The sequence below is a fragment of the Physeter macrocephalus genome, chromosome 20 (genome assembly GCF_002837175.3).
Source record: "Physeter macrocephalus isolate SW-GA chromosome 20, ASM283717v5, whole genome shotgun sequence".
Classification (NCBI taxonomy): domain Eukaryota; kingdom Metazoa; phylum Chordata; class Mammalia; order Artiodactyla; family Physeteridae; genus Physeter; species Physeter macrocephalus.
The window spans coordinates 72,654,460-72,680,501 of record NC_041233.1 but is presented as its reverse complement, the minus strand read 5'-3'; the positions used below and the strand labels follow the sequence as shown (position 1 = coordinate 72,680,501).

Here is a 26,042-nt window from a genome sequence, read left to right as displayed (position 1 = left end):
ACCTTCCTACTAACTTTTTAAGTGGCTGATCTACTACCTTTACTATATGTTCGTCTTTACTAGTGAAATTTTTCCTTTCATAAGTTTCATATTTTGAGTTGTGGCCTTTTCTGCTTAGAGAACCCCTTTATCATTTCTTGTAAAGCTGGTTTAGTGGTGCTGAACTCTTAGCTTTTGCTCGTCTGTAAAACTGTTTATCTCGCCTTCAAATCTGAATGGTAACCTTGTCAGGTAGAGTAATTTTGGTTGTAAGTTTTTTCTTTCATCACTTTGCAAATATCATGCCATTCGCTTCTGGCCTGCAAAGCTTCTGCTGAGAAGTCAGCTGTGAGTCTTTATGGGAATTCCCTTGTATGTAACTAGTTGCTTTTCTCTTCTGCTTTTAAGATTCTCTCTTTATCTTTAATTTTGCAATTTTAATTATTATGTGTCTTAGCATGTAGTTCTTTGAGTTCAACTTTTGTGGGAGTCTCTGTGCTTCTTGGAATTGGATGTCTGTTTCCTTCCCCAGGATAGGGAAGTTTTTAGCTATTGTTTCTTCAAATAAGTTCTTTGCCCCTTTCTTCTCCTTCTGAAACCCCTGTAAAGTTAGTATGCTTGATGTTGTACCAGAGGTCTCTTAAACTATCCTCATTTTTAAAAATTATTTTTTCTCTTTTTCTGTTCAACTTGGGTGATTTCTACTGTCTTCCAGATCACAATCTGTTACTCTGTGTCATCTAATCTACTGTTGATTCCTTCTAGTGTAATTTTAATTTTAGTTAACTGTATTCTTCAGCTCTGTTTGGTTCTCAGTATTTTCCAACTATTTGTTGAAATTCTCACCATGTTCATCCATTCTTCTGAGCTAGGGAGCATCTTTATGATCATTACCTTGAACTCTTTGTTGAGTAGATTGCCTGTCTCCACTTCGTTTAGTTCTTTTTCTGAGGTTTTGTCTTGTTTCTTTGTTTGGGACATGTTCCTCTGTCTGCTCATTTTGCCCAGTTTTCTGTGTTAGGTTGGTTACGTTTCCCAATTTTAGAGAAGTGGCCTTATGTAGGAGACACCCAATGGGTCCCAATAGCACACTCCCTTCTGGTCACCAAGGGGTGCCCCCGTAGGGCTGCCTGTGCCCTTCTTTTATGGCAGGACTGCTATGGTGGGTGTGCTGGTAGGCGGGGCTGGCCCCCAGCCTGGCTGTGAGGCCCTGCCTCATGCAGTGGCTGCCGGGCTACTGGAGGGCAGGGTAGGCTTCCCAGCTGTCTGCCTGGCCCTGGGGCTGGGGCTGGCCTGCTGGTGGGCCGGTAAGCCCCCAGTGCTAGTGAGCTAGGGGGAGGATTCCAAAATGTCACTTGCCAGTGCTGTGTTATCTTGGTAGAACGAGCTCCCCAAAATGGCTACTGCCAGCGTCTCCATCCCCAGGGGGAGTTCCAGTTGCCTCCTGACTCCCCAGGAGGCTCTTCAAGATCAGCAAATGGGTCTCACCCAGGCTTCTTTCAATTTACTGCCTCTGTGCTGAGATTTGAAGTGTGTGAGATTTAACGTATGCCCTTTAAGAGCAGAGTCTGTTTCCTACAGCTCTCTGGCTTTCCTGGACATAAGCCCTGCTGGTTTTCAAAGTCAGATGTTCTGGGGGCTCATCTTTCTGATGCAGGAACCCTGGGCAGGGGAGCCTGATGAGGGGCTCAGAAAGAGTCCTCACTCCTTGGGGAGAACCTCTTTGTTTGTGATATTCCTCCTATTTGTGGATCACTGACCTGGAGTTGTGAGTCCTGACAATACTGCGTCTCAGCCCCTCTTACTCAGCTCATTGTGGTTCCTTGTTTAGGTATGCAGTTGTGGAATATCTTTTCTGCTAGTTTTTAGGCCATTGTCATAGATAGTTGCTCTGTAAGTAGCTGTAATTTTGGTGTATCCATGGGAGGAGGAGTGAGTTCAGGGTTTTCCTACTCTGCTGTCTTGGCCACCTCACTTCATGTCTTTCTTTTTACTGGTGTGTTCCCATGTATGTGTGTGTATGTACAGAACGTATCTGCTGGCAGTCTGTTGGGAAAATGTGTATGGATAATAATATCAGGTCTTGAATATCTAAAAATGCTCACTTGATTGACTGTTTGGGTATAGAATTCTTACCTAAATAATTTTTTTTAAATTTTATTTATTTTTGGCTGCGTTGGGTCTTCGTTGCTGCATGTTGCAGCGAGTGGGGACCACTCTTCACTGCAGTGCGCGGGCCTCTCACTGCGTTGGCTTCTCTTGTCGTGGAGCACTGGCTCTAGGCACGCAGGCTTCAGTAGTTGTGAGACATGCGCTCAGTAGTTGTGGCCCCCGGGCTCCAGAGCACAGGCTCACTAGTTGCAGTGCACGGGCTTAGTTGCTCTGCAGCATGTGGAATCCTCCTGGACCAGGGCTCGAACCCGTGTCCCCTGCATTGGCAGGCGGATTCTCAATTGCTGCACCACCAGGGAAGCCCCCTAAATAATTTTTAAAGTGTTGCTTCATTGACTTAAGCTTGCAGTGTTACAGTGGAGAATTCAGGTGCCATTTTTATTCTTGTTATTTTGCATGTGATCTTTTTTTCCCTTTGGAAAATTATTGGGATGTTTTCTTAGGTTAGTAAGTCAGTGTTTTTCTCCCTTTACATTTTCTCTCTTCTCCCTTTTCTCTGGAATTATTGGTAGTCAGATGTTGAATTTCCTGTTTTGATCTTCTAAGTCTGTTAACTATTTTTTAGTATATTCTATTTCTCCTAATGTTCTGGGAGAGTTTCTAGATATTTACTTTTTTCTTTTGGATTTTTTTTAATGATAAAGGCATTTATGATGAGATAAATGCTTTTATTTATTTATTCATTCATTCATTCATTTATTTATGGCTGTGTTGGGTCTTCGTTGCTGCATGCAGCCTTTCTCTAGTTGCAGCAAGCAGGGGCTACTCTTCGTTGTGGTGCGCAGGCTTCTCATTGCGCTGGCTTCTCCTGCTTCAGAGCACGGGCTCTAGGATGCGCGGACTTCAGTAGTTGTAGCGCATGGGTTTAGCTGCTCTGTGGCATGTGGGATCTTCCTGGACCAGGGCTCGAACCCGTGTCTCCTGCATTGGCAGGCAGATTCCCAACCACTGCGCCACCAGGGAAGCCCTTCTTTTGGATTTTTAACAATGGCTATATTTTTAATTTTAAGAGCATTTGGAATTCTCCTTTTTCATTACTGTTACTAATTTTTATCTTTTCAGCATAGTAATTATAGGGTTTTTTTTTTAAGTTTTCTTTTGTTCTTTTAGTTATCTTTGCTTTTATCTTTGCAATTTTTGTTTGTTTTGATCTCTGATGTCTGAGACTTTGCAAATTTTGGTGATCCTTAGCTGTCTATTCGTATTTAAAAGTGAAAAAGGCTAATTGGTAGTTCTGTGTTTACAAGGGACCTTGCCAAGAGTAAGTGTTGGGCTTCACTTCGGGTTAATTGGATGCAAAGCTGCTATTTCTTGGGGAACTGCCAAATAGTATGTGATCACGTCTTTTCTCTGGGACTGTTCCGTTTCTCTAGGGAAGGATCTTCTTCCTTTCTGGGAGAATGGTAGGGTTGGGTAGGTGGAGCAGGAAGTAAAGACACTTCTCCTGGCCGATGGCATTCTAGAATTAAAGAAAGGAGCGGGGTTAGATGTTTGAACGTTTCTTATTTTGACTTTTGACTTTACTTAAATCTGCCAGCCCTGTGCTTCCCACACACCCACCCACCCACCCACCCACCACGTATCTGTCCTGGAGTCCCAAGCTTTTACCTTTCAGTTTCTGTGCAGAATAACTCTTCTCTTTTTTACTGTTTAGTCTACAGACTTGCAACCAGTCTTCATCCTTCCCACTCCAGCCACCAACTCTCTGCCTCTAAACCTCGCTCATTGTATCCTGTCCTTAGGTCCTGAACTTCTCAGGGTCCTGCAGGGCAAGATTAGCTCATCTTTTGGTGTTTCCACCTCAGCACACACTGCCTTATGCTGCTACTTCAGAGTTACTTTCCTGGTCTTAAAGCCGTGGAGAGTTTGACTTGTTTAAATCTTGCAGGAAAAGCAGAATTTTAATACTATGGCAGATGTGCAGTTAGCATGGTTTGCACATATGTAATCACAATTGAGCCGATACTTTCTATTTGAATATTGTGAGATTTTGGATTAGTTGGAGTTGGAGCCATAATGGATGTTTTGATAGCACTTGACCTTTTCATACATGTACTTTCATAACATGTTCATAGTGAGAACTGTGTCACAGGCTCAAGTATGATGTTGTAATTGTGGAATAATGTTGTGCAGTAACTATTCTAAAGTAATGTATTGATGGATTTCAATCTTGCTGGTAGGCCACTGCAGCTACTTTCTGTTTTTAAGATAGTAGTGATGAAGGAAGTTTCTACTCTTCTGTTTTTTCCTCAACTTGAGAAATGTGTCTATTTCTAAGCAGTGAAACAACAATGGAGTGTGGTTTCTATACAAGTTTTACAGTGTTTGGGGGAAAGAAACATGTCATTTGAAACAAGACAAAGCAGGTTATGTGGTTTCATATAGTTAGTATGTTATAAGCCTTATCTGGACCAAAATGTTATCTAGTTATTTGTTTATATAAATGTAACTTACCCTAAACCCCAAACCCTATAACTTAGAAACTTCCCAAACACATGCAATTTAGAACTTAAAACTTAGAAACTCCCCATAGAGCATATAACTTTTTAAAGTTTTTAGCTTACTTCAGAAACAATTGCTTCATTAGGACTTAACATTAGCTATCATCTTTTACTGGCGAATCAAAATATACCCAAGTAGCTGGCACAGCTTTTGTTTTTTTCCTCCTAATATGGAAAAGGATCTTTAAAGGATTTGATCACTTCTATTACTATTTTTTTCCCAACTTGGCAGTTCTCTTAGGAGCAGCTAAGTATTACTCTTTCCTTTGCCAGGATCAAATTATTTTCCTTTTGAGAGAAATAAGTGGGATTTTGCTTTTTTTAAATAAAGAGTAAAACTCCGTTTATTTGTTAGACTACACAACCTTGTTCTGATTCTGATTCTCTTCCACTCTGACTGATCTTTTTCTTTATTCCCAAAGGCTTCTCCCCATTCTGCAGGCTTTGTTCTTGGCCTTCAGCTTCTCTCTGTCCATTACTTGAAAGATTTCAGACATCCCCTTGTGCTGGAGGGAGAATAATATTCTACCAGGTGGTAATGTTTTGGACCACACAGATTTACCAGATTGTTATTGATAGATGGGCTTGCTGTGACAACAAGAAGTCGTAATTTTTGTCTTAGATCACACATACCCTAGCCAGAGTTAAAAGGAAAGCCCAGAGCTTTTTTCTCCTAGTCCATTTGTCAGATTATCTAATTGTAATTAGTTACAATTAATCTGAAAGGTCACTATGTTTGAGACACAATTTAGCCTGTTTAATTTGGCTTAATCATTTATTTCATAATTGCCAATACTGTATTTTTCTTAAGGAGCCAATTCTTAATGAAAGTGGCCTTTTGGGTGGGAGAAGGGACGTGGAAGAGTAGAACTTTAATGCTTTTTTGACATGAAACAGTTCCTAGCTGCCCTTTAAATTTTTTTCTGTGCTACATTTACACCTTTATTTGACTCTCCAGTTCGAGTTGTTCGGAACCAACAACCATGTGCTAGCAATTGAGAACAGAGGAGCACCTGTGACCCTTGGCTGTCCTGAGCTTGAATAGGAGCAGAAGGCAGTGGTTCTCAAAGTAGCAGGCATAAGAATCACCTGGAGGGCTCAAATGGCTTTCTGTGTCATGTGTGACACGCTCCCCACTTTTCTGACTCCCTAAGTCTGGGCTGGGGCCTGGCAGCTTGCATTTACATTAAGTTAACAAGTTTCCAGGTGATGCTGCTGCTGCTGTGGTATCAGATTTTGAGAGCCACTGATGGTAGGTAGTGGCCAGTCTTTGCAGTAGGCCGAGAATGAATTAATAATACCTGCTATAGTTTCTGAATATATTCTCCCCTTACAAACAAATAACAAGGAAAAAACTCAAAAGGAATATCTGGTAGGGCTTACCTGGTTTGCTTTAGCCTGTGTGAAACCAAATGCACTTCAGTTTTTAATTCCAGAGCTACTAATAAGTAGTATGCCTTGGACTGTTTTTGTATTAAACATTTATTTTGACTGCCATTAAATTAATTTACTTCACATACATAATTGAATACCTATCATACGATAGTTTGGAGTTGGTGCTCTAGTGCTGAATTCCTTTTCCAAGGGGCTTATGTCTAGTTTGAGGAAGATTGATAATAAACACATAATATGTCAAGTGTTGATAAGTTACTGGGATGACAAAGTATGAGAGTTGAATATATTTATTACTGCCTGGTATGAAATATATATCTCTAATAGTTTCTCATTTATTAGCGGCCTGATAGTATTTCCTGAACCTTAGATTCCAGCTATTCCATGTGTTTTAGATTTTATTTCACTTTATTTTAGTAAAGGTCAGTTGTAGTACTTTCTCAATAGAACTGAGGCTTTGTGAGCTTGTTATCTTATGAGTTTCAGGGTTTAAGCCTTGTGGCGTGATGTTATGAGGGCAACCTGAGGGTTTTTACATTTTGTGAACTTGAATGTCTCTGGAGGGCATATGCATTCTCCAGCTCATTGAAATGCTCACTGCTCTTTTTTATTCTTATACCAGGCCTGTTTTACTCATCTATGTTAATGGCCTGGGCCTTGTAGGCATTTGAGTTTAGAATACCTTCTTTAAACAGTTTAAAAAATAGTGCATTTTTTTCAAGCTGGAAAATCTAACCTAGATAAAATTTAGTTATTTAATGGTGATTTCATTTTTATTTAGGTTCCATGTCTCGTTTTTTTTTTGGTTAGTCTGAACTTTTTTGTGGGCAAAGTTGAAAGCGATCGATTACATTTCTCTAGCTAGAGGATCTAGTTTTAGAATTCAGGACTGCATGCACGCATACACGCACACACATACACACACACTTTGAGGCTGTGCGTGTCAAATGTTAGATAAACTGAACAGCTAATGTATTTTGTTTTAAGTCAGAGATTGGGTTGAGATTAGCAAGGAATTCAATATCTTAAAATTTTCTGGATTGTCATTTTAAGTGTTGACCACAGATTGGTATGAAAAACCTTCCTAATCTTTGGCTAAGTGTATGAATAACCAACTAGTGCTCATTCTTCAAACTCCCTGTAGCTCTGCAGATGCTTCTCTGTGTTCTGCTTTCCTTTGCTACTGTGGTGAAGATTGGGTGGCTCCTGAGAGAAAGTCATGTTAGCTAGTGTCTTAGTCTGTTCATGCTGCTGTACCAGACTGTCATAGACTGGGTGGCTTATTTATCTCTCACACTTTTGGAGGATGAGAAGTCTCAGATCAAGGCGCTGGCAGATTCAGAGTCTGGTGAGAGAGCCTGCTTCCTGGTTCATAGAAGGCCATCTTCTCACTGGGTCCTCACATGGCAGAAGGGGTGAGGGAGTTCTCTAGAGACTCTAAATCCATTCATGTGAGGGCTCCACCCCCATGACCTTAAAAACCTCCCAAAGGCTCCACCTCCTAATGCCATCACATTGGGGGTTAGGATTTCAACACATGAGTCTTGGGGGGGGACCCAAACATTCACTCCGTAATAGCTAGCATGTAAGCGAATTGGTTTTCTGTTGTTTTTCAAGCAAAATATTTGTGGAAATATAGCTTCTTCTTAGATGTGGAAATAGGATTTAAGATTTTCTACTGTGACTTGTGCCTTTTTCGTTTTGGTTTGAAAGTCTGTTTTCAAAGATATTTAAAACCAGAGCAGGTTTTTTTGTTGTTGTTGTTTGTTTTTTGTTTGTTTTTTTTTTTAATGCCACATGAAAGACACCTGAGAGGCATCAGAAATCGTTGCTTCTGTGGAACTTCATTCTGTCCTTACAGCTGCGGGACTTCACATCTTAGGTTCTTTTTCCTCTGTCATATCTTTGACTTGGAGATTTGCCAAAGTGTGAAACTTGTGCTTGGGAAGCAGGTGTCTCCCCAGCTGCAGCGCAGGGTGGAGTTAATTGAACCGAGTGGTCCAGGAACTAATGGGGTTGGTGTGTTCATTCTTGGCTTTCAGTACTTGAAGTTTTCTTTCTGAGCTTGCCACTTACCTTCCTTAATTCCCAGCGTTTGGCGTAGAGCAGGTGTATGATGTGGTTTAGGTGATAAACACTTGATAGGAGGTTCAATAACCTAGAATCACATAGTGAGAAAGTTCTTTGTTTTTCAGTTACTTTAAAAAAAATTTTTTTTTTTTTTAATCCATCTGAAAGCAGAAAGGTGGTATTTCGGAGCTAGTGTGTAACACTTCTCAGCATCTGCCTATCTCCTTTATTCACAGGGAAAGCAAGCTTCACTCAGAACCTTTAAAGGCAGTAGGACCTAGCTAGAATTTAATAACACTGTGTTTATTTCTATATAGCAAATGACACTACTTTTCTGTTTTTGATCAATTCTTATTTTGTTTTAAGTGCAAGTAGTTTTATGCACAAGGGGGTGATTCTAGGAAGGACCTGCAGGAGTTTGGGGACAGGGATGGTAAGGAAGCCGTAAAGAAGGCAGCACTGCGGCGACTGGAGTGGAATCCCAGTGGGGAATTGGGAGTCAGTGCATACTCACCCAGAGGAAAGGGAGACGCTGGGTATTTACACTGAGTTCTCATTAGTCATTACTTGATGGTGGCTCCTGGGGGTGTTAATTCTCTAGAACTTCCAACCTGCCTCTCCTTCAGGCAGAGCAACCCCAGCAGCCAGAGAGAACACTGGCAAATAATGGTAGGTGTTGACAGTGGCCTTTGTGGATCACTGTAAATGGGTGGGGTACCAACAGTTTCAGCTTCACTCCCAGACGTGCTAAGCTTCTCCTACATCCTCCTCATCTTAGTCAACGGCAACCCCATCCTTCGGTGCTGAAGGCTAAAAACTTTAGAGTCATCCTTGACCCTTCTCTCACATCTCACATCCAAACCATCAGCAAATCTTGTTGGCTCTACCTTAAAATATATTCAAAATCTGACCTCTCCTCTTGCCCTCACTGCTACCACCTGCTCCAATCCCCCATCATCTCACAGCCTTCTAACTTAGTTTATTGCTAATACAGAAGCTGGAATGATCCATAGAAAATCAGAGTCAGATTACATCACTGTCTGCTCAAAACCTTCCACATGTCCTCATCTTAGAGTGAAAGGCAACGTCTTTCCATTGCCCATAAGGCCCTCCAGCATCTGGCCTCCTTCTCCCTTTTGTGTATGTGCCTGTGTGTGCACACACGTACAGTTCTTTTTGTTTTTAGCCTTATATGTAGTCAAAACGTTCCTTTCCTCTGCGTTTTCTTCCCTATTTTTTTTTTTTTTTTTTTTTAGTGTGGGTTATGTGATTCATTTGTAAATGTGATTCATTTGCCACAGTTTGCCATTCCATCTTTACCACTACATCCTGGGTGAAATTTTTTTTTTTTTCCATACAGTGAATGTACTTTTTATAGTGTATAGTTCTGTTGGTTTTGACAAATGCATGGAGTGGTGTATCTGATACTGCGGTTCCATACAAAAGAGTCCATTGTCTTAAAAATTCCTTCCTGCTTCCCCTTTGCAGACAGTCCTTCTTTCCACCTTCCAGTCTCACTGGCAACCGCTGATCTGTTTTCCTCCCTATAGTTATGCCTTTATAAATAAGTGAGAGTCTTACCATATGTAGCCTTTTTGGTCTGATTCTTTGATTTAGCAGAATACATTTAAGATTATTCTGTGTTGTGTAAATCAGTAGTTCACTCCTCAAGTGTCCTTTAAGTATATTTAAGCAAAAAAAAAAAGTGAACTGATGTAAAGAAAATATTGAACAAACATGATATAGGTGGCACATAGATATGAGAAATGTCTTGAACCTGAATGACTAAAATTTGGAAATCAGTAGTGTGATAGAAAGATGCTAGGTCAAGGCTTTGCTTTACCTGGTACCTCTGCCAGTGATTAGCTGTGTGCTCTTGGGGAAGTCAACCTTCTGCTCTTGAGTTTCTGATAAAAATAAACAGTAAAATGGCTGATCTAGTAGTTGTTAGCTCCTACCATGGTTCATAAGACACAGGGTATCTTAGGTGCTTTGGGTAGCTCTTTTTAACATTAGCATTTCATTGTTGTGAAGTACCCATCACCCCTGGATTTCACAGTTGTTAGGACAACCTGTTACAAATGCTTTATTAAACCTATCATGGAGGAGTAAGAGCCATTAAGAATGAGGTATGCCTTCAATGTAAGGCTCCAGTTCATCCACGTTTTTTTTTCTGTTGGGCTTTTCTAAAGGGTAGGCTAGGGAGAGCCTGAGTCAGAGCTGTAGTCATGTCCAGGAGGTTCTGGTGGTGCGATAAATCTCTGTTGAGTTTTTAGCACCGTAGCATTTGGAATTTAATTTCCATAGTCCTTTCCCTAGGTAGATTTCCCAGAGCTGTCTGTAAAGATTGATTGGAGGTCATAGTTTCCCAGAACTTTATCGTGGTTCGTGCATAGGCCATCTTGTCACATCATTGGCAACGTGTATTTGAGGGTCAGTGCATGTTAAGAACTCTCCACTTGGGCTTCCCTGGTGGCGCAGTGGTTGCGCGTCCGCCTGCCGATGCGGGGGAGCCGGGTTCGCGCCCCGGTCTGGGAGGATCCCGCATGCCGCGGAGCGGATGGGCCCGTGAGCCACGGCCGCTGAGCCTGCGCGTCCGGAGCCTGTGCTCCGCAACGGGAGAGGCCACAACAGAGGGAGGCCCGCATACCACAAAAAAAAAAAAAAAAAAGAGAACTCTCCACTGATAACGGAAACCGGGAAAGGGAACCAGAGATAATTGCTTGTTTTGTTTTTATTTTTAAAGATGAACAGATTCATAGTAATTCTTTTTTAAATCATAATTAATGGCTGCTTAAAATCCCTGGCCAGGTTGGGATTTTTGAAATTGGAAATGGGATAATAATTGAGTTGTATTTAGGTAACACAGTGTCAATGTAAAATCAGAGAGTTAAGTGGGAGGAATTTGAGAATGCAAAATTGATTGGTGTTTATTTTACATGTGGCACATAGTAATATTAATTTTACTTTTTACTTTTAGTAATGAATGTTATAACTATTGAAGATTATAAGAGCACATACTGGCCAAAATTGGATGGTGCCATAGATCAGCTTTTAACTCAGAGTCCTGGTGACTATATCCCCATATCCTATGAACAGATATACAGGTAAGTCAAGATTTAATTTGCTTGGGTTTTAGAGGGTATATTGAAGTTCACAGCAACTTGAATTACGACAGTATGTATGCATATAATATATGATACCTACATTAAGGCTCTGTAAGTTATTTATATGTTCCATACTTGTGGATTGGGGGTTTGATTTATACTTTTTGCTTCAGAATTGGTTTTCAAATGAAGATAGTGTTATTCCTACCTCAGCCTGCCACGCCCACCATACATAATGCAGAAATTATAGAGGTCAGTGAAAAAGGCAAAAAATATGTAGTTTTAGCATCACAGGGAGATGTTAGCTTAATCTGTTGATGTTTGTGGCACACAAGTTTAACTATCTTTGGTTATTTTGTTTCCCAGCTGCTGGTAAGTAGAAGTAGCCAATTAGTGAGGACTGGGGTGGGTTGTGAGATCAGCCCAGTCACAGGAGGAGGAAGTGACGACTGTGCTGTTCTACACAAGTGATGCACAAAGAGGTTATATAGCGAACGTTTTTGTTAGTTAGAAACTTTCTGCTGATTGTCACTCTCTCTTCCTTATTTTGACATTTGTTAAAACGAGAGAGAAACTGGCTTATAAGTAGTTATCGTAGTCAGACTCTCAGATTATCACCCAATATTAGATTATCTAATACTGATAAAAAATTTAATAGAATACTCAAAAAGATTATTTGTAGCTGGTGATAATGTCTCTTCCGTATGAACACTGATTGGGGCAGGATAAATTTTTGTTTTAAGAGTTGCAATTGGTCACTTTTTGAGGCCTGAATTAATTATTTGACAGTGGTTACATATTGAGGGTATGCCTTAACCTTAGGTTGAATTAAGTGCTTCAACCTTAAAATCATTAACTTGGTTTTTCTGTCTCCCCTCCTCCCCACAGTTGTGTGTATAAATGTGTATGCCAGCAGCACTCGGAACAGATGTATAGTGATCTGATTAAAAAGATAACTAATCACTTAGAAAGAGTCTCAAAGGAGCTGCAGGTAAAGAACTTATGGTATTGATTTTAGCTTCTTTGGGATTTTCTGACTGGTTGGAATTAGCTTGTATAGTATACCTTTGGAGGCTTGTTCATTTGATTATGATATAAATTTATAAATATTTTATAGATGAATATTGATCAAATTGTCTTATCTTTGGAATAGATTAATTTGAAAATTTGACATAAACTGGACATTTTGGGATTAAATGTATTTCCGACTTTAATTCTGTTTATTACCATGCAATATTTCTTTTATGTAAAACCTTATTTGTTCTGTTAACCTCAGTATTTGGTGACTTTTATATTATAAACGTGTATATTTTAATTTTTTTCTGGAACTTTCTTGAAATTTATTATCTTTGAAGTGTTATTTGCTACCAGTTTCTAATATTTGCTAATATAAACAACTGAAGTCAGCATTTTGTTGATAAACCCTCTACAGATGAACATCATCCCAGCTGTAAAATCTGGGGCAAGTTGCAGGAAATATTTTATTTAAGGAAGCACTTGGCTTCTTGATCCTACTCTGCCCCTCCCTGCCTCAGTAAAGTTTCCAGTGCTTGAAGGTCAGGTACTATCTTTATTCCAGGACCAGATCACATTTTAGTTGTGGTGTAGAAGCTACAAGATGTGCAGAAAAGTCACTCAGCAGTAGATCACCAGGGTCCACACCACAATTAGGAAGTGCTCCAGCAATTCTGAAATAGCCACAGTTTCTAGCAAGTGCTGGGCTGCTATTTGGATAGTCTCCTCGCTTAACCTTGTGTTTTGTTTTGTTTTCTTGAAGTATAACCAGAGCTGTGTTTATCATAGCCAAATATATCTTTTTCCTGTTGTTAGTGTAAATTGTTTTCTTCATCTTTTTGCCATTAAATACAAAACCTTTATTCATTTAACAAATATATTTAGTGCTAAGCATTGTATGTAAATCATAGATGAAACCTAAGATCTGCGCATTGTAGCTTTGAATGATTTGCTTACTAATTCTTGACTCTGCCCTCTCTCTGAATCCCCATGTTCGATTTACTGCTGAATCCTATTCATGTTCTATTTCTCTCTTGGCTCCTGTACACTTGGCCACCACCCAGTCCAGGCCATATCATCTCAAGTGTTTTACTAAAATGCTCATCTTAGTTGGTGCTCTGCCTCTAGTCTTAACACATCTAACTAGAATCTTGCGTTTCAATCAGCGTGACTGTTTCTAAAGTACAGCTCTGATTATCATGTTCCTATTAGAATAAAGTCTAAATTTCTTAATATGATTTAGGAAGCCTTTTACTTTCTGACTCCTGCTTATTTCTGCAGCCTGATGTCTTACCTTTCTGCTCCTGCATACTGAACTTATTTCAGTTCCTTGAACATTTTAGGTACTGTCTCACATCTTGGCTTTTGCCATGTTAACTTAACTGCCTGAAACATTCTTCCTTTTCTTCTGCCCTCTTATTTTTTCAGTCAGTGTGAACTTAACATTTAGGCTGCCACTTAGACATCATTTGTTTTGGGAAACATTCTCTGATACCTTGTTCCCCAAGTCAGGTTTGGGAGCCCCTCATCTGTGCTTCTGTAACACCCAGTACTTCATGGTAGTTCATTCTGTAATTTCTGGTTTAGCTGTTCCCCTTCCCCACATTCCCCACCCCAGTATTGTGTCCTGAGACGGCAGAGGAGCATGTCTGTTTTCATTGTTGTGCTGTTAGTACCTTGCCCAGTATCTCATACATACGAAGCATCACTTGCTGAATGAAATGTATAGCAAATGAATCTTTATAAATATTTACTCTCTGTTGGATAGTGAAAGCTTTTCTAGTAGAAATCCGAGTTTAATCTCGTTTTTTAACCTGAAGTCTTGGTGGTCTTTGGGGTGCAGGGTGTACCAGAGATTTCATTAGATCAACAAAGAACTCATCTCAAAACGGATTGTTTTATGAATACTGTTTTGCTGTTATTGAAATAATATTAAATATTCTAAAACAGAAAGCGAACCATTTCAATTCAAATTATAAGGATAAAATAATTACTTGTCTTGCTTATAAAAGTTATCTATGAAATGTGAATTGGAAATTTTATATGTTTTACACGTATGCTTTGCCATCACACGTGAGTCATTAATTTGACTGATAGAATTGTGATTTGCTAGTTATTTGTCATATTGCAGTTTCTGCTTGAGTAGAATTTTTTCTTGTACTTAATTTGGTAAGCACGATACGACTACATTTCATTCTTACAATTAGAATATTACTGTAAAATATTTTTTAAAGTTAGAGGGCACTATAGTACTGTGTTATCAAGCTCAATCTAATTGGCAGTTTTGGAAGGCCACTTGGCTACATTCTCTGGCATACATTTGCTTGATCAATTATCAGTAATGCAAAGGTAACCTGCTAACTTGCCCAGGCTGGGCTGCACAGAGTATTAATACTTGAGAGTCACTGAGGTTCAGAGAGTAAGTTTCTGAGGTTTTGGAGAGTGATCCCTGTCAGTGTGTGTAGAGCTCCTTTATTCTTTATCAGGAATGCATAATAGTTCATTGTACCTTGCTTTATTGATGTACCTCAATTTATTTAACCACTTTTTAATCCATGAATATTTAGGTTGCTTCCAGTCTTCTGCTGTTACTAACAGTGCTACAGTGAATAATCAATCTTGTAAGTTTTATTGTGCTTCGCTTTATTGTACTTCACAGATATTGCATTTTTTTACAAATTGAAGGTTTGTGGCAACCATGTGCTGAGCAAGTCTTTCGGCATCATTTTTCCAATGGCATTTGCTTGCTTCTTGTCTCTGTGTCACATTTTGGTAATTCTCGCAATATTTCAAACTTTTTCATTATTTCTATATTTGTTATTGTGATTTGTGATCAGTGATCTTTGACATCACTGCTGTGACTTGCTGATGGTTCAGATGACGGTTAGCATTTTTTAGCAATAAAGTATTTTAAAATTAAGGTATGTACATTGGTTTTTTTAGACAATGCTATTGCACACTTAATTGACTACAGTATAGTGTAACTATAACGTCTGTATGCACTGGGAAACAAAAAATTCATGTGACTCGATTTATTGATATTTGCTTTATTGTGGTGGTCTGCAGTTGAACCTGCAGTATCTCTGAGGTCTGCTGTCATGTCATTTACTATGTCCATATTTTGTGGTTCACAAAAGTTGTACCAAGTTATATGCTCCCACTGGTTCTGTATGTTTCAGAGTGCCTGTTTTCTCTACCATTACTAATACAGCGTATTAGGTAACTAAAGAATTTTTGCTTTATACTAATAATAAGGATAATTCTTTTTTTTTTTTTTTTTTTTTTGCGGTACGCGGGCCTCTCACTGTTGTGGCCTCTCCCGTTGCGGAGCGCACGCTCGGTGGCCATGGCTCACGGGTGACTTACTTATCTCTTATCAAAAGCCATATCAGTGTTGGAGGGACTGAAGAGTGTATGAAATAATGTTTCCTATTCCCCAGTTACTGATTTAAAAGCTAGAGAATACTGGTTTTTAGAGATCGTAAAAGATTATTTTAATTTGTTGAACCTAAATGCTTTAATATAACAACATAATCTAACTTGCTTCCTCTCTTTAAAAAATAAATACTGTTTTCATTTTGGAAACAATGACTTTTCGACCACTTCGGTAACTTAAAAAATTTTTTTGTTAAATTTATTAAACTACTTATATAGCTAAACCTACTTAGTATTCTGCTTACTCTTGTATTTTTTTACGTGTATATCTATACTTTTTACTTACTACTAGATTGTTTGAACTGTGACATATATTTTGCGTTAGTTTTTTTTTAAAACCGTTCTCTCCGCTTGTGCTTCACTCCTCTGTTCTTTAAATGTGGTAATGAACATCTCTATTTTATTTTCCTTTTTTCATGCCTCCGGAGCCTCAAAATGTGAATTTCCAGTTCTGATTTTTTGATAATACCAAAATTGGTTTATTAGTTCAGTAAACAATATTCTGGTTAGTTTTGGCAAATTCTGTTGAAACTTTTAGCAATCACTGTACTTTTGGTGAGGGCTCAAACCAGCTTTTCCAAATGCCTATTGGACATTTCAACTTGGATTTCTTCTTACAGATACTTCATATTCATGTCTGAATCTAAATTCCTCTTCTCTCAAATCAGTTTTACTCTCAGGCTTGAGATTTTATATTCACCTTTGACTCCTTTTTTCTCCCTTACCTGTTATTTCCAGGTGAGAGTCAAGGTTGATAGAATACGGTAATTTCATTTGCTTCTGTCCCCTTTCACTCCCATTGCTGTCATCTTTTTCCTTATTATTGGCTCATGCCTGCACTAGAGCAGTACTCTCTTAACTGGTCTGCCTTTCTGCAGTCTGTTCTTTTGACTGACTAACCCTCTAAAAATGCTAATTTTTGATGGGCATACTTTCTTGTTCCCCAAACCTTAAAGACTCCCTGTTGCTTTTCTCAGTCACAGTTGATTTCTCGGACAGTATAAAAACAACTGAGCTGGTTGACTGGTTACAGGGCTTCCTAGTGGGGAACCTAATATAGCTAGCTCTTTCCTATATAACTATGCAAGGTACTCTGTTAGGTGCAGCCGTAGACATATGATTGATAAGGCTAGATAATTTTAGACCAACCCTCCTGCTGAGAACAATTTTTAAAATGGGCCAGGGAGCTAATAAAAAAATGAAGAATTGTAGGACCAAGACCTGGGAATAGAAGGAAATCCAGAGACAGGAGACTAGCACTTGAGCCATTTCTCTACTAGAGGCACCTATTTATTCTGGAAGAGGAGGCTACTAGGCTGAGAAATTTAATAGAGCTTTGATGGGTTTATCGGGATAGAGTAATAAAAATTGGAGGTCAGGTCCCACCAAACCTAAAGGATCCCATCCCAGGTGTAGTAAGAATAATAAGTTACAGACTAGCTTGTTGTAGCTGGCACTTGATTCCTGATTGGATTAAGATGGTCTGGATTTGCTAGCTCCTCCAGTTGCTTACCAGAAGCGAAAGTAAATTCTTCCTGGAGAAAGAACATTATCCTAGACATCAAATTGTTTCCATAATTTTTCATAAACAGTGTCTGACGTTCAGTCAGAAATATGTAGTTATATTAGGAGGTGATGTGATCATAAAACCAAGAGAAATGGAGAAATACATTTTTTAGACAAGAATTGGGAGAATTCATCACCAGTAGTCTCTAACTTTAAAGAAATACTGGAATGTTCTTCAGATAGAAAGAAAATGTCCCTAGATGAAAATTTGGAGAATCAGTAGGAATGAAGGAAAACAAAGATAAATATGCAAGTGTAGAATAATAATAGTGATAATGTCTTATAGGGTATAATATAAATAACCCAAACACATGACAGTTGCATGGAAGATGGAAGAAGGTAAAAGGATTTAAAATGTTCTAAGGCCCTTGCATTGTTGAGGAAGAGGTAAAAGTACTCATTTATTTCAGACTATGGTAAGACAAGGATGCAGTCTATAACCTTGGTAATCACTAAAAAAGTAGTTAAAAGTGTAATTAACAAGATGATAGAGAAAATGGAATAATTTGAAAATAAAGGAGTCAAGAAAGGATAGAGAAAGGTACAGAGAACAGATGGGACAAATAGAAAAATAGTAAGATAATAAACTTCAGTGTATCAATTACATGAAATGTTAAAGACAAAATGCTGCATTAAAAAAGTAAATAATTATTGGACTGAATGACATTCTGCAGCCTTACTAAATGCTGCTAACATGAGACACATCTAAAATATAAGGAGACAGTAAGATTGCAAGCAAGTGATGAAAAAAGATACACCATACAAACATTAGCCAAAAAGAAAAACAATATAGCTGCATTGATACCATAAAAAGTAGACTCAGAGCAAGAAGTATTATTGGATATAAAGAGAACCTTTTATTATGACAGAACGTTCAGTTACTAGGAAGGTAATAATTCTAAATTTGTATCGACCCAAAATACCCAGAAAATTCAACAGATCCAAAAGGAGAAACAGACAGCTCCACATAGTGAGAAATTAACACATCAGTGGCTTTAGCGTTTATCTCAAGAAATTAGAAAAAGAACAACAAATGAAACCCAAAAAAAGAATGAAGTTACAATCTCTGCTAGTGTACCTTTGGAACAATAAGAAATATTCAGGGAACTATGGTCCAAAGCAGAATAAAGAAAGTGCTGTGTCAGACTAAAGGTGAAATGATCACAGACAGGTGGAGGAATGAAGAGGAAGGCAGCGTTAAAAATATGTCCTGGGGGCTTCCCTGGTGGCGCAGTGGTTGAGAGTCCGCCTGCCGATGCAGGGGACGCGGGTTCGTGCCCTGGTCCGGGAGGATCCCACATGCCGCGGAGCGGCTGGGCCCATGAGCCATGGCCGCTGAGCCTGCGCGTCTGGAGCCTGTGCTCTGCAACGGGAGAGGCCACAGCAGTGAGAGGCCCGCGTACCACAAAAAAAAAAAAAAAAAAAAAAGTCATGACAAATGATATTTGGGGAGGGGGTGTTTTGAGCTGAGAGAACTTCCATAAGTAAAGGCTTATGGGTAAGAGAGGTTTGGGTAACAAGGAGTGGTCCTATGCGGATAGAATATGAGGTATTTGAGGGAGATTGGGAGGTGATAAGGATGAAAAAGGCAGATTGGGACCAAATTGTAGAAGCCCTTAAAGGCTAGGAGTTACATTTTAGGAAGATCAATACAAGATGGATTGGAGTAGGAAAGAATGAGATGTGATTACAGTAGACTAGGTGAATTACAGGTCCACAGTCCCTTATCTGTAATTCCAAAATAGAAAAAAAGCTTTGAAAATTGATTTGTTTCCCTCTAAGTTTGGTGCCAAAACTCATTTGGAGTAAAACTTGATTTAAACTCATGTGAGGAAGGAGCTTAGTTGGGAACATTCATGTATTTTCTCCCAGAAATATCAGTGGGTTGATATTCCCAATCTCTACTGGGTATTTTACATAGTATATGGTATATGTACCATAATACCTTCTAAATCTGAAATCCTCTGAATTATGGCACATCTGGCCCTAGGAATCTTGGATAAGAAATTGTGAACCTGTTGGCAGTGAAAAGGGAGAAAGATGTCTGGGGCACGTTGCAGAGATCAAAGAAACAGGATAGATAAGACAATAATTAAGTTGGAAGAGAGGTGGGATGAGAGGATTTAAAGATCATTTTGGTTTCAGTGGAATTGTTAGAAGTTGGTAGTGGGGACTTGAGAGAGGGAAGGAGAATGATAGTGGTTTTAGAATGTTTAGTTCAGCTAACATTTAGTGTCCACGTGCCAGGCATTGTGCCAGATGCAAAGGGTACAGTGATAAATAAGATGGATTTATTCTTTTTACTGTTTAGGGGAAATGTGCATTGATCATTTTAACACACTGAAATGTGATGAGTAGTAGGATAGAGATACGAAATGAGTCACAAGTCTTGCTGATTTTCTCCCTTGTAAAATGTCTCAAGTTTATCCCCTGCTACTTCCCTAGTTTAGGTTCTTATTCATACTTTCTTGAACAATAGAAAAAGATTTCAAGTTTGTATCTTGACCCTGCACCTTCCCTCAGTCCATTTTGTTTATTTTTTAGGCGTGTCATGTCATTCATTTTCCCAACCTTCTGCCTCTCCTTTTACCTAAAGAGCAAAGACCATACTCCTTAACAAGAATTTCAAGGCTCTTTACAACCTGAACTCAGCAAGATAGTGTAACAGTATTTTGCTTTTAAAATTTAAATGTGGGAGAGGATGTCTTTTTATCTTTGTGTATTTTCTTAGTTTCTTTTGCCACTATTTCTTTCCTCCCTTCCCTTTCTGCAGAGGCGGCGTTCTAGTTGTCTGTTAGGGTTTTCCCAGTTTTTAACTTCTCTATTCCCAGTAGGCTTAACTAATCACTTTCTCTTCTTTGCTGCTGTAGCACTTTACTTGTGCTGCTGCTAGAGTACTTAGTTTAGCACTTGGCATATATTTAGTTACCAGCAGGATGTCACCTTTGCAACACTGGGAGCTGCTGCTGCTTCTTTTTCTTCTTTTTTTTAAAAAATAAATGTATGTATTTTATTTATTTTTGGCTGCGTTGGGTCTTTGTTGCTACGCACGGGCTTTCTCTAGTTGTGGTGAGCGGGGGCTACTCATTGTTGCGGTGCGCGGGTCTCACTGTGGTGGTTTCTCTTGTTGCGGAGCAGGGGCTCTAGGCGCACGGGCTTCAGTAGTTGTAGCACGCAGGCTCGGTAGTTGTGGCTTGTGGGCTCTAGAGCGCAGGCTCAGTAGTTGTGGCTCACGGGCTTAGTTGTTCCGCGGCCTGTGGGATCTTCCTTGACCAGGGCTCGAACCTGTGTCCCGTGCATTGGCAGGCGGATTCTTAACCACTGTGCCACCAGGGAAGCCCATGGGAGCTTCTTAAGGGCATGAATCCTGACTTACTTGTTTCTCTTGGCCTGTGTGGTATCGAACTAAGTGCTCATTAGGTAAATATGCTGGTCTTAATGCTATTAATCAGATGTTTCCCGTCAGGAGTGTTTCTCTATCCCATTGAAGTTAGACTTGGTCAAGTGCTTTGGCCTGTGAATTGTAAGAGAAAGAGAAGTGTGTTTGGTGAGGTATATACCCAAAGATCGGAAGCCTTTAAGATAGGCAGTGCAATTTTCCATGTTTCCCTTTCTCTGCCAAGTGTTCTAGGTGGTAGAGGCTCCCTTAACCTGCGTCCCTGAGTGATTATAACATAAAGCAGACCCTCAAGATGGGCATGTAACATGGGAGAAAAAAAACTTTGCTATTTATTCCTTTTCTTTTTAAACACATTAAAAAATTTTGTTATTTTTTTATTGAGGTACAATTCACATACCCTGACATTCACCTTTTTAAAGCATACAACTCAGTGGTTTTTAGTATAGTCATGAAGTTGTGCAGCCATCATCACTAATTTCAGAACATTTTAGTCACCCCAGAAAGAAGCCAGCGCTTATTAGCAGCCACTCACTAATCTCCCCTCCTCTCAGCCACTGGCCGTAACTAATCTACTTTGTGGATTTGCCTATTCTGGACACTTCATAGAAATGGAGTTAGTCAATATGTGACCTTTTGTATCTGGCTTAATTAACTTATTAGCCTGTTTTCAAGGTTCATTCATGTTTATTATAGCATGATACTTCATTCTTCTTTTTGGCTGAAAAACATTCCATTGTTTGGTTATACCACATTTTGTTTATCTAAGCTCTGTTTTGTTAAGTCACTGAGATTTTGGGGGGGCGTTGACTGGTAAAATCAGTATTTGAATTGATAATACTAGAAGATTCTGTTTTATCCCACTACCATTTGGATAATTGAACTTCATGGATATAACATCCTTTACTCTTAAAACTGTTTTAAATGACACTTAGACAATTTGATTATTTTTGTGTACATCTGAATCCAGAATCCACTAGAGCAGTTGGGAGGCATTTTCTCCCCACGTAGTGTTGATAAATTTATTGTATATGTTAATATACTTTATCAAATTGAGAGTATATTTTCACTTTGGCCAAATAAAAATATTCTGATATTTTGATCTAGTAGCTTTGTAGTCAGGAACCCACTAGCAAGTGTGTTTCTTCCAACAGTTTCTTTGTCAGTGGTTTGGAACTTACACTGTACGTTACCACCAAGAAACAGTGTTTAAACAGAGATTTTGGCTCCCAGGCCAGGACAATAACATTGAAATGTTAGGAACAGCGCTGATAATACTAAGCTGAGTGCAGGGTCCTGAGGAGGAGAGACCACAAAGACAGAAGCAGAAAAGGAAAATGGTGCAATTTTTATTCTCAAATAAGGCAGAATTTAGAATAGTTTAAATGAGTATTTGTCAACTATTTTAAAGGAAGTTAACTAATTGCGTTTAAACCATTCATTTAAATGAATTTAGAGTAATTTTAATGTCTTTTAAGCTAAATATATCTTGGTTGAGTTAAATATAATTTGACTCTCAAACCAATTAATAATGGAAGTCAATAGAAACTAAATCATAATCAGTCAACATGACTTAACTTTGATTCAGTCTTCATAGACCCCAGATTACCTGTAAAAGCTTTATTGCCAAACTGCCAACAAATGAAACCAGGTTATCTTCATGTTTAAAATGAGCCAAGGATTGCTTTGCTATTTGTGTTTTGTCCAGTGGGTGGCAGCATAATTCAACTAGTTGTATGCAGTCATTTGAAAGCTTGTATACTTTTTTTTTTTTTTTTTTTTTTGGTGGGGGGTATGCGGGCCTCTCACTGTTGTGGCCTCTCCCATTGCAGAGCACAGGCTCCGGACACGCAGGCTCAGCGGCCATGGCTCACGGGCCCAGCCGCTCCGCGGCATGTGGGATCCTCCCGGACCGGGGCACGAACCCGCGTCCCCTGCATCGGCAGGCGGACTCTAAACCACTGTGCCACCAGGGAAGCCCAAGCTTGTATACCTTTTAAAGGCTATAATTTCTATATCTGTTGAGCTACAAAGTGTGTTTAAAGAAATCTTTCATTCTCCCAAAATAATGCTGTTTACTCCTTGCTATAGTGAGGAAGATTTTTAGATAGTGAGAACATTGTATTGTCTGTTATCCTTTCTACATAGATTTCAAGTAAGGTAAATATCACTGCCACCTGGTAACTATCTCTTCACGGAAAGTCTTTCTTCTTTTTTATTTTAATAAATGTATTTATTTATTTTTGGCTGCGTTGGGTCTTTGTTGCTGCTCGTGGGCTTTCTCTAGTTGTGGCGAGCGGGGGCTACTCTTCATTATGGTGCGCAGGCTTCTTATTGCGGTGGCTTCTCTTGTTGCGGAGCACGGGCTCTAGGTGTGTGGGCTTCAGTAGTTATGTCATGCGGGCTCAGTAGTTGTGACTCGCGGGCTCTAGAGCACAGGCTCGGTAGTTGTGGCGCATGGGCTTAGTCACCCCGCAGCATGTGGATCTTCCTGGACCAGGCCTCGAACCGGTGTCCTCTGCATTGGCAGGCGGATTCTTAACCACTGTGCCACCGGGGAAGTTCCCAGAAAGTCCTTCTGAATAAGTTATTTGGAGATCTATCTTTAAGTCCAAACTAGAACTTAAAGTAGCTGTTATAACGAAGTTGTTCTTAGAGAATTTGCCGGTGAGACGCTTTAACCCTCTATCAGTCTACAGGCTTCCATTCAGACCATAATTCTAATAAGTTTACTACCATCCTTTGAAGGCAGGGTCTGTGTTTTCTTTTCATGTGTCCTTATAGAACTTAACATAATGCCAGGCCCCAAAGAGATCCAGTAAAAGTACTTACTAGTTGACAAAAATAAAAACCATATGCTTGCCTTACAGCTGAGATTATTAAAACCATCTACTTATTCCAGTTAAAACAGCATCCTTAACTCAGGAAATTGAATTTATGATGAGCAGGAGAGTCAAATCACTTAAATAATGAAAAATTATTTACAGTTGTTTATTATCAGAGTGTAAAGAGTACATTTAGGAGTTGTACTCTTCTTAAGACAAACTTTTTGTTTTGAGACAGAGTTATGTACTTAAATTGGAAGTTTTGCTCAGTGGTAAAAGAGATGAGGCATATAGGAAATTGAGAAGTCATCCTAGTTCATCTGACTTTGGATATTTTCTCTTTTATGAAGTAATCTTGAACCTTTTGTAACTTTTTTGTTACCTAGCTAGTCAGTTAAAAAGCTGAGATTAGAACCTAGGTTTATCTCATTGTTGTGTGGATAAGCTAAAGGAATCCAGGATCACAGAGGCTTGGCTTTAATTATGTTTAGTGTTCAAGTCCAAATAGTGTATGGAAAAGGAGGAAAGTCTTATCTTAGAAATAAGCGGGGAAGAAATTTCCATATAATTGTAATAGTAATGATAGTAGCAGTTAACTTTGAAAGTTAAGAGACCTAAGAGAGAAATGTCTTCTACTGTCTTTTAGACTCACTTTGACTTTTTTATTGTTGCTTTTAATTAGAAAATCATCCTTACAGCTTATATTAGGAGCATCAAATATGTGCATTATAGTTCTTACTAGCTCCCGAGATTCATTTACCTTCTACGTAACTTACCATTTTTTGGATACTTTACTATGGAAACAATATCTACACAGCAGGAATGGGAATGGATGAGAATATAATGCCAGATGTATGTATTTGTCTACTTGGAAAGAAATTCCAGTTTTATGTAGCATCTCTGTCAGCCTTAGGTGTAATTAGTGTTGCTTCTGGAGCCTTGATAAATCTGTCTGTTGTCAGAGCGGTATTGCTCTGGAAAGTCATGGAATAAGTTGGTTAGACTAAAAGTATATTACATGCTATGCATTTTCGCTAAAGTTAGTCATGTAGAGGCAAATTTTTTTTAAAAAGTAATTTCCAGTTTGATTCAGAAAATAATATTAAGAGAGCATTCAGGTCCATGTGTATCATATCCAAAATGCCGAAGTCATACTTGGTAATATAGGAATAAATGTTAAAATGTTAAAAGATTATGAAGGAACTATTTGAAAACTTTTAGCATTTCTGTTTGACTTAAAAAACTTTTCATTTGTCTTCTGTAATTCCCCATCATTTTATGCATGTTGCCCACCTCTTCTACTGGGTCATAACATACATTAATCATAGTTATTTTAAAGTCTCTGTATGATAGTTCCAACTTGTGGGCATCTGTGTCTGGGCCTGTTGACTGTTTAACTCTTGACAGTGGGTGTGTTTTCTTACTTTTTTGGTGTTTCTAATTGAATGCTGGACATTGTATAAAAACATCAGTAGAGACTGACATAAATAATATTTATGCTTAGTAATGGGCCTGCCACTCCTCTGTCGGGCTGTTGGTGTGAGGAGTTGAATCAGTCGTATCAGTAGTTGACTTGGGTTTGCGTTTTATCATTTCAATAAACAATAAGGCCTCAGATCCTCTAGCAGTGGACAGTGACTGCTCTGTTCTTAGTGTGAATCAGGAGGGGTTTTTTTTCAGTGCTCCTCCTCTATCCTCAGCCCTTAGCAGGCCCTCCTTTGCGGCGGGGGCCTTTCTTTGCCCTGTTGCCCTCTCCCAGCAGTGAGTGGATGGCTGTTGCTTGTTACTTGGTGCAAGGCTTCGGGGCTGGGGAGCAGGATTTTTGGTTTGGGTTTTTTTCACTGGTTCTCTTGCTCCTGCCTCAGTCGTAGGTAGTCCCCGTGCACCTGAACCCTGGGAAGTGGGGCTTTCTCAGTGCTCTCATCTCCCTCTTCCTCACCCCATTTGCAGATAGCCTTTTCCTTCTCAGTTCAAGGTCTAGAACTGGGGTTGGTAAACTTTTGCTGCCAAGGGCCAGATAGTAGTTATCCTCACGGGCCTTGTGGTCTCTATTGCAGCATCTTTAACTCTGCTGTTGCAGCGTGAAAGCATCTGTGGACAATTCACGCGTGAATGGACATGACTGTGTTCCAGTCAAACTTTATTTATAAAAACAGGTGGTGGGCCAGATTTGGCCTGCAGGCCCTGGTTTGTTGACCCCTGGTCTAGAGCTCTGGAGGGTTTCTTGCTTTCTCCCTACCCCTGCACCTCTTGTCCCCTACACCCTGTGGCAACCAAATTTCACCTTGCATCCCTGGGGGGCTTTAAGAGTGAGCAAGTTTCCTGCCCTTCACTCAGCAGCAGGATGCTTCTGTTTTGTAGTAGTGCAGAAACCTGGGCATGAGTGGATTTTCTGCCCCCTCCCCGGTGATTGCTGACCTTCGCCTGCGACCGGAGGGCTAGACGATTCCCTGTCCATCCCCCCACAGTAGACAGTTTTTGCCTCAGGTAAAAGAAGGGTCACCAGGGTTCAGGTGGATCTCTTACCCCTTCCCTTCAACAAATGGCTTTTGCTTTGTAGGTGAGTAGGGTCCGGCACACAGGC

The 26,042-nt window shown here is 39.5% G+C and overlaps 1 protein-coding gene across 2 annotated transcripts in view; it reads left to right on the top strand.

The window, feature by feature from the left end:
- The window catches only part of CACUL1 (CDK2 associated cullin domain 1), a 59,586-nt gene that overhangs the window by 8,966 nt on the left and 24,578 nt on the right, over positions 1-26,042 (top strand). For both annotated transcript variants that reach the window (XM_024121156.3, XM_028482078.2), the window contains exons 2-3: positions 11,095-11,221; positions 12,110-12,212. In XM_024121156.3, coding sequence (XP_023976924.1) covers positions 11,095-11,221; positions 12,110-12,212 — 230 coding nt within the window. The remainder of the gene's footprint in view (positions 1-11,094; positions 11,222-12,109; positions 12,213-26,042) is intronic.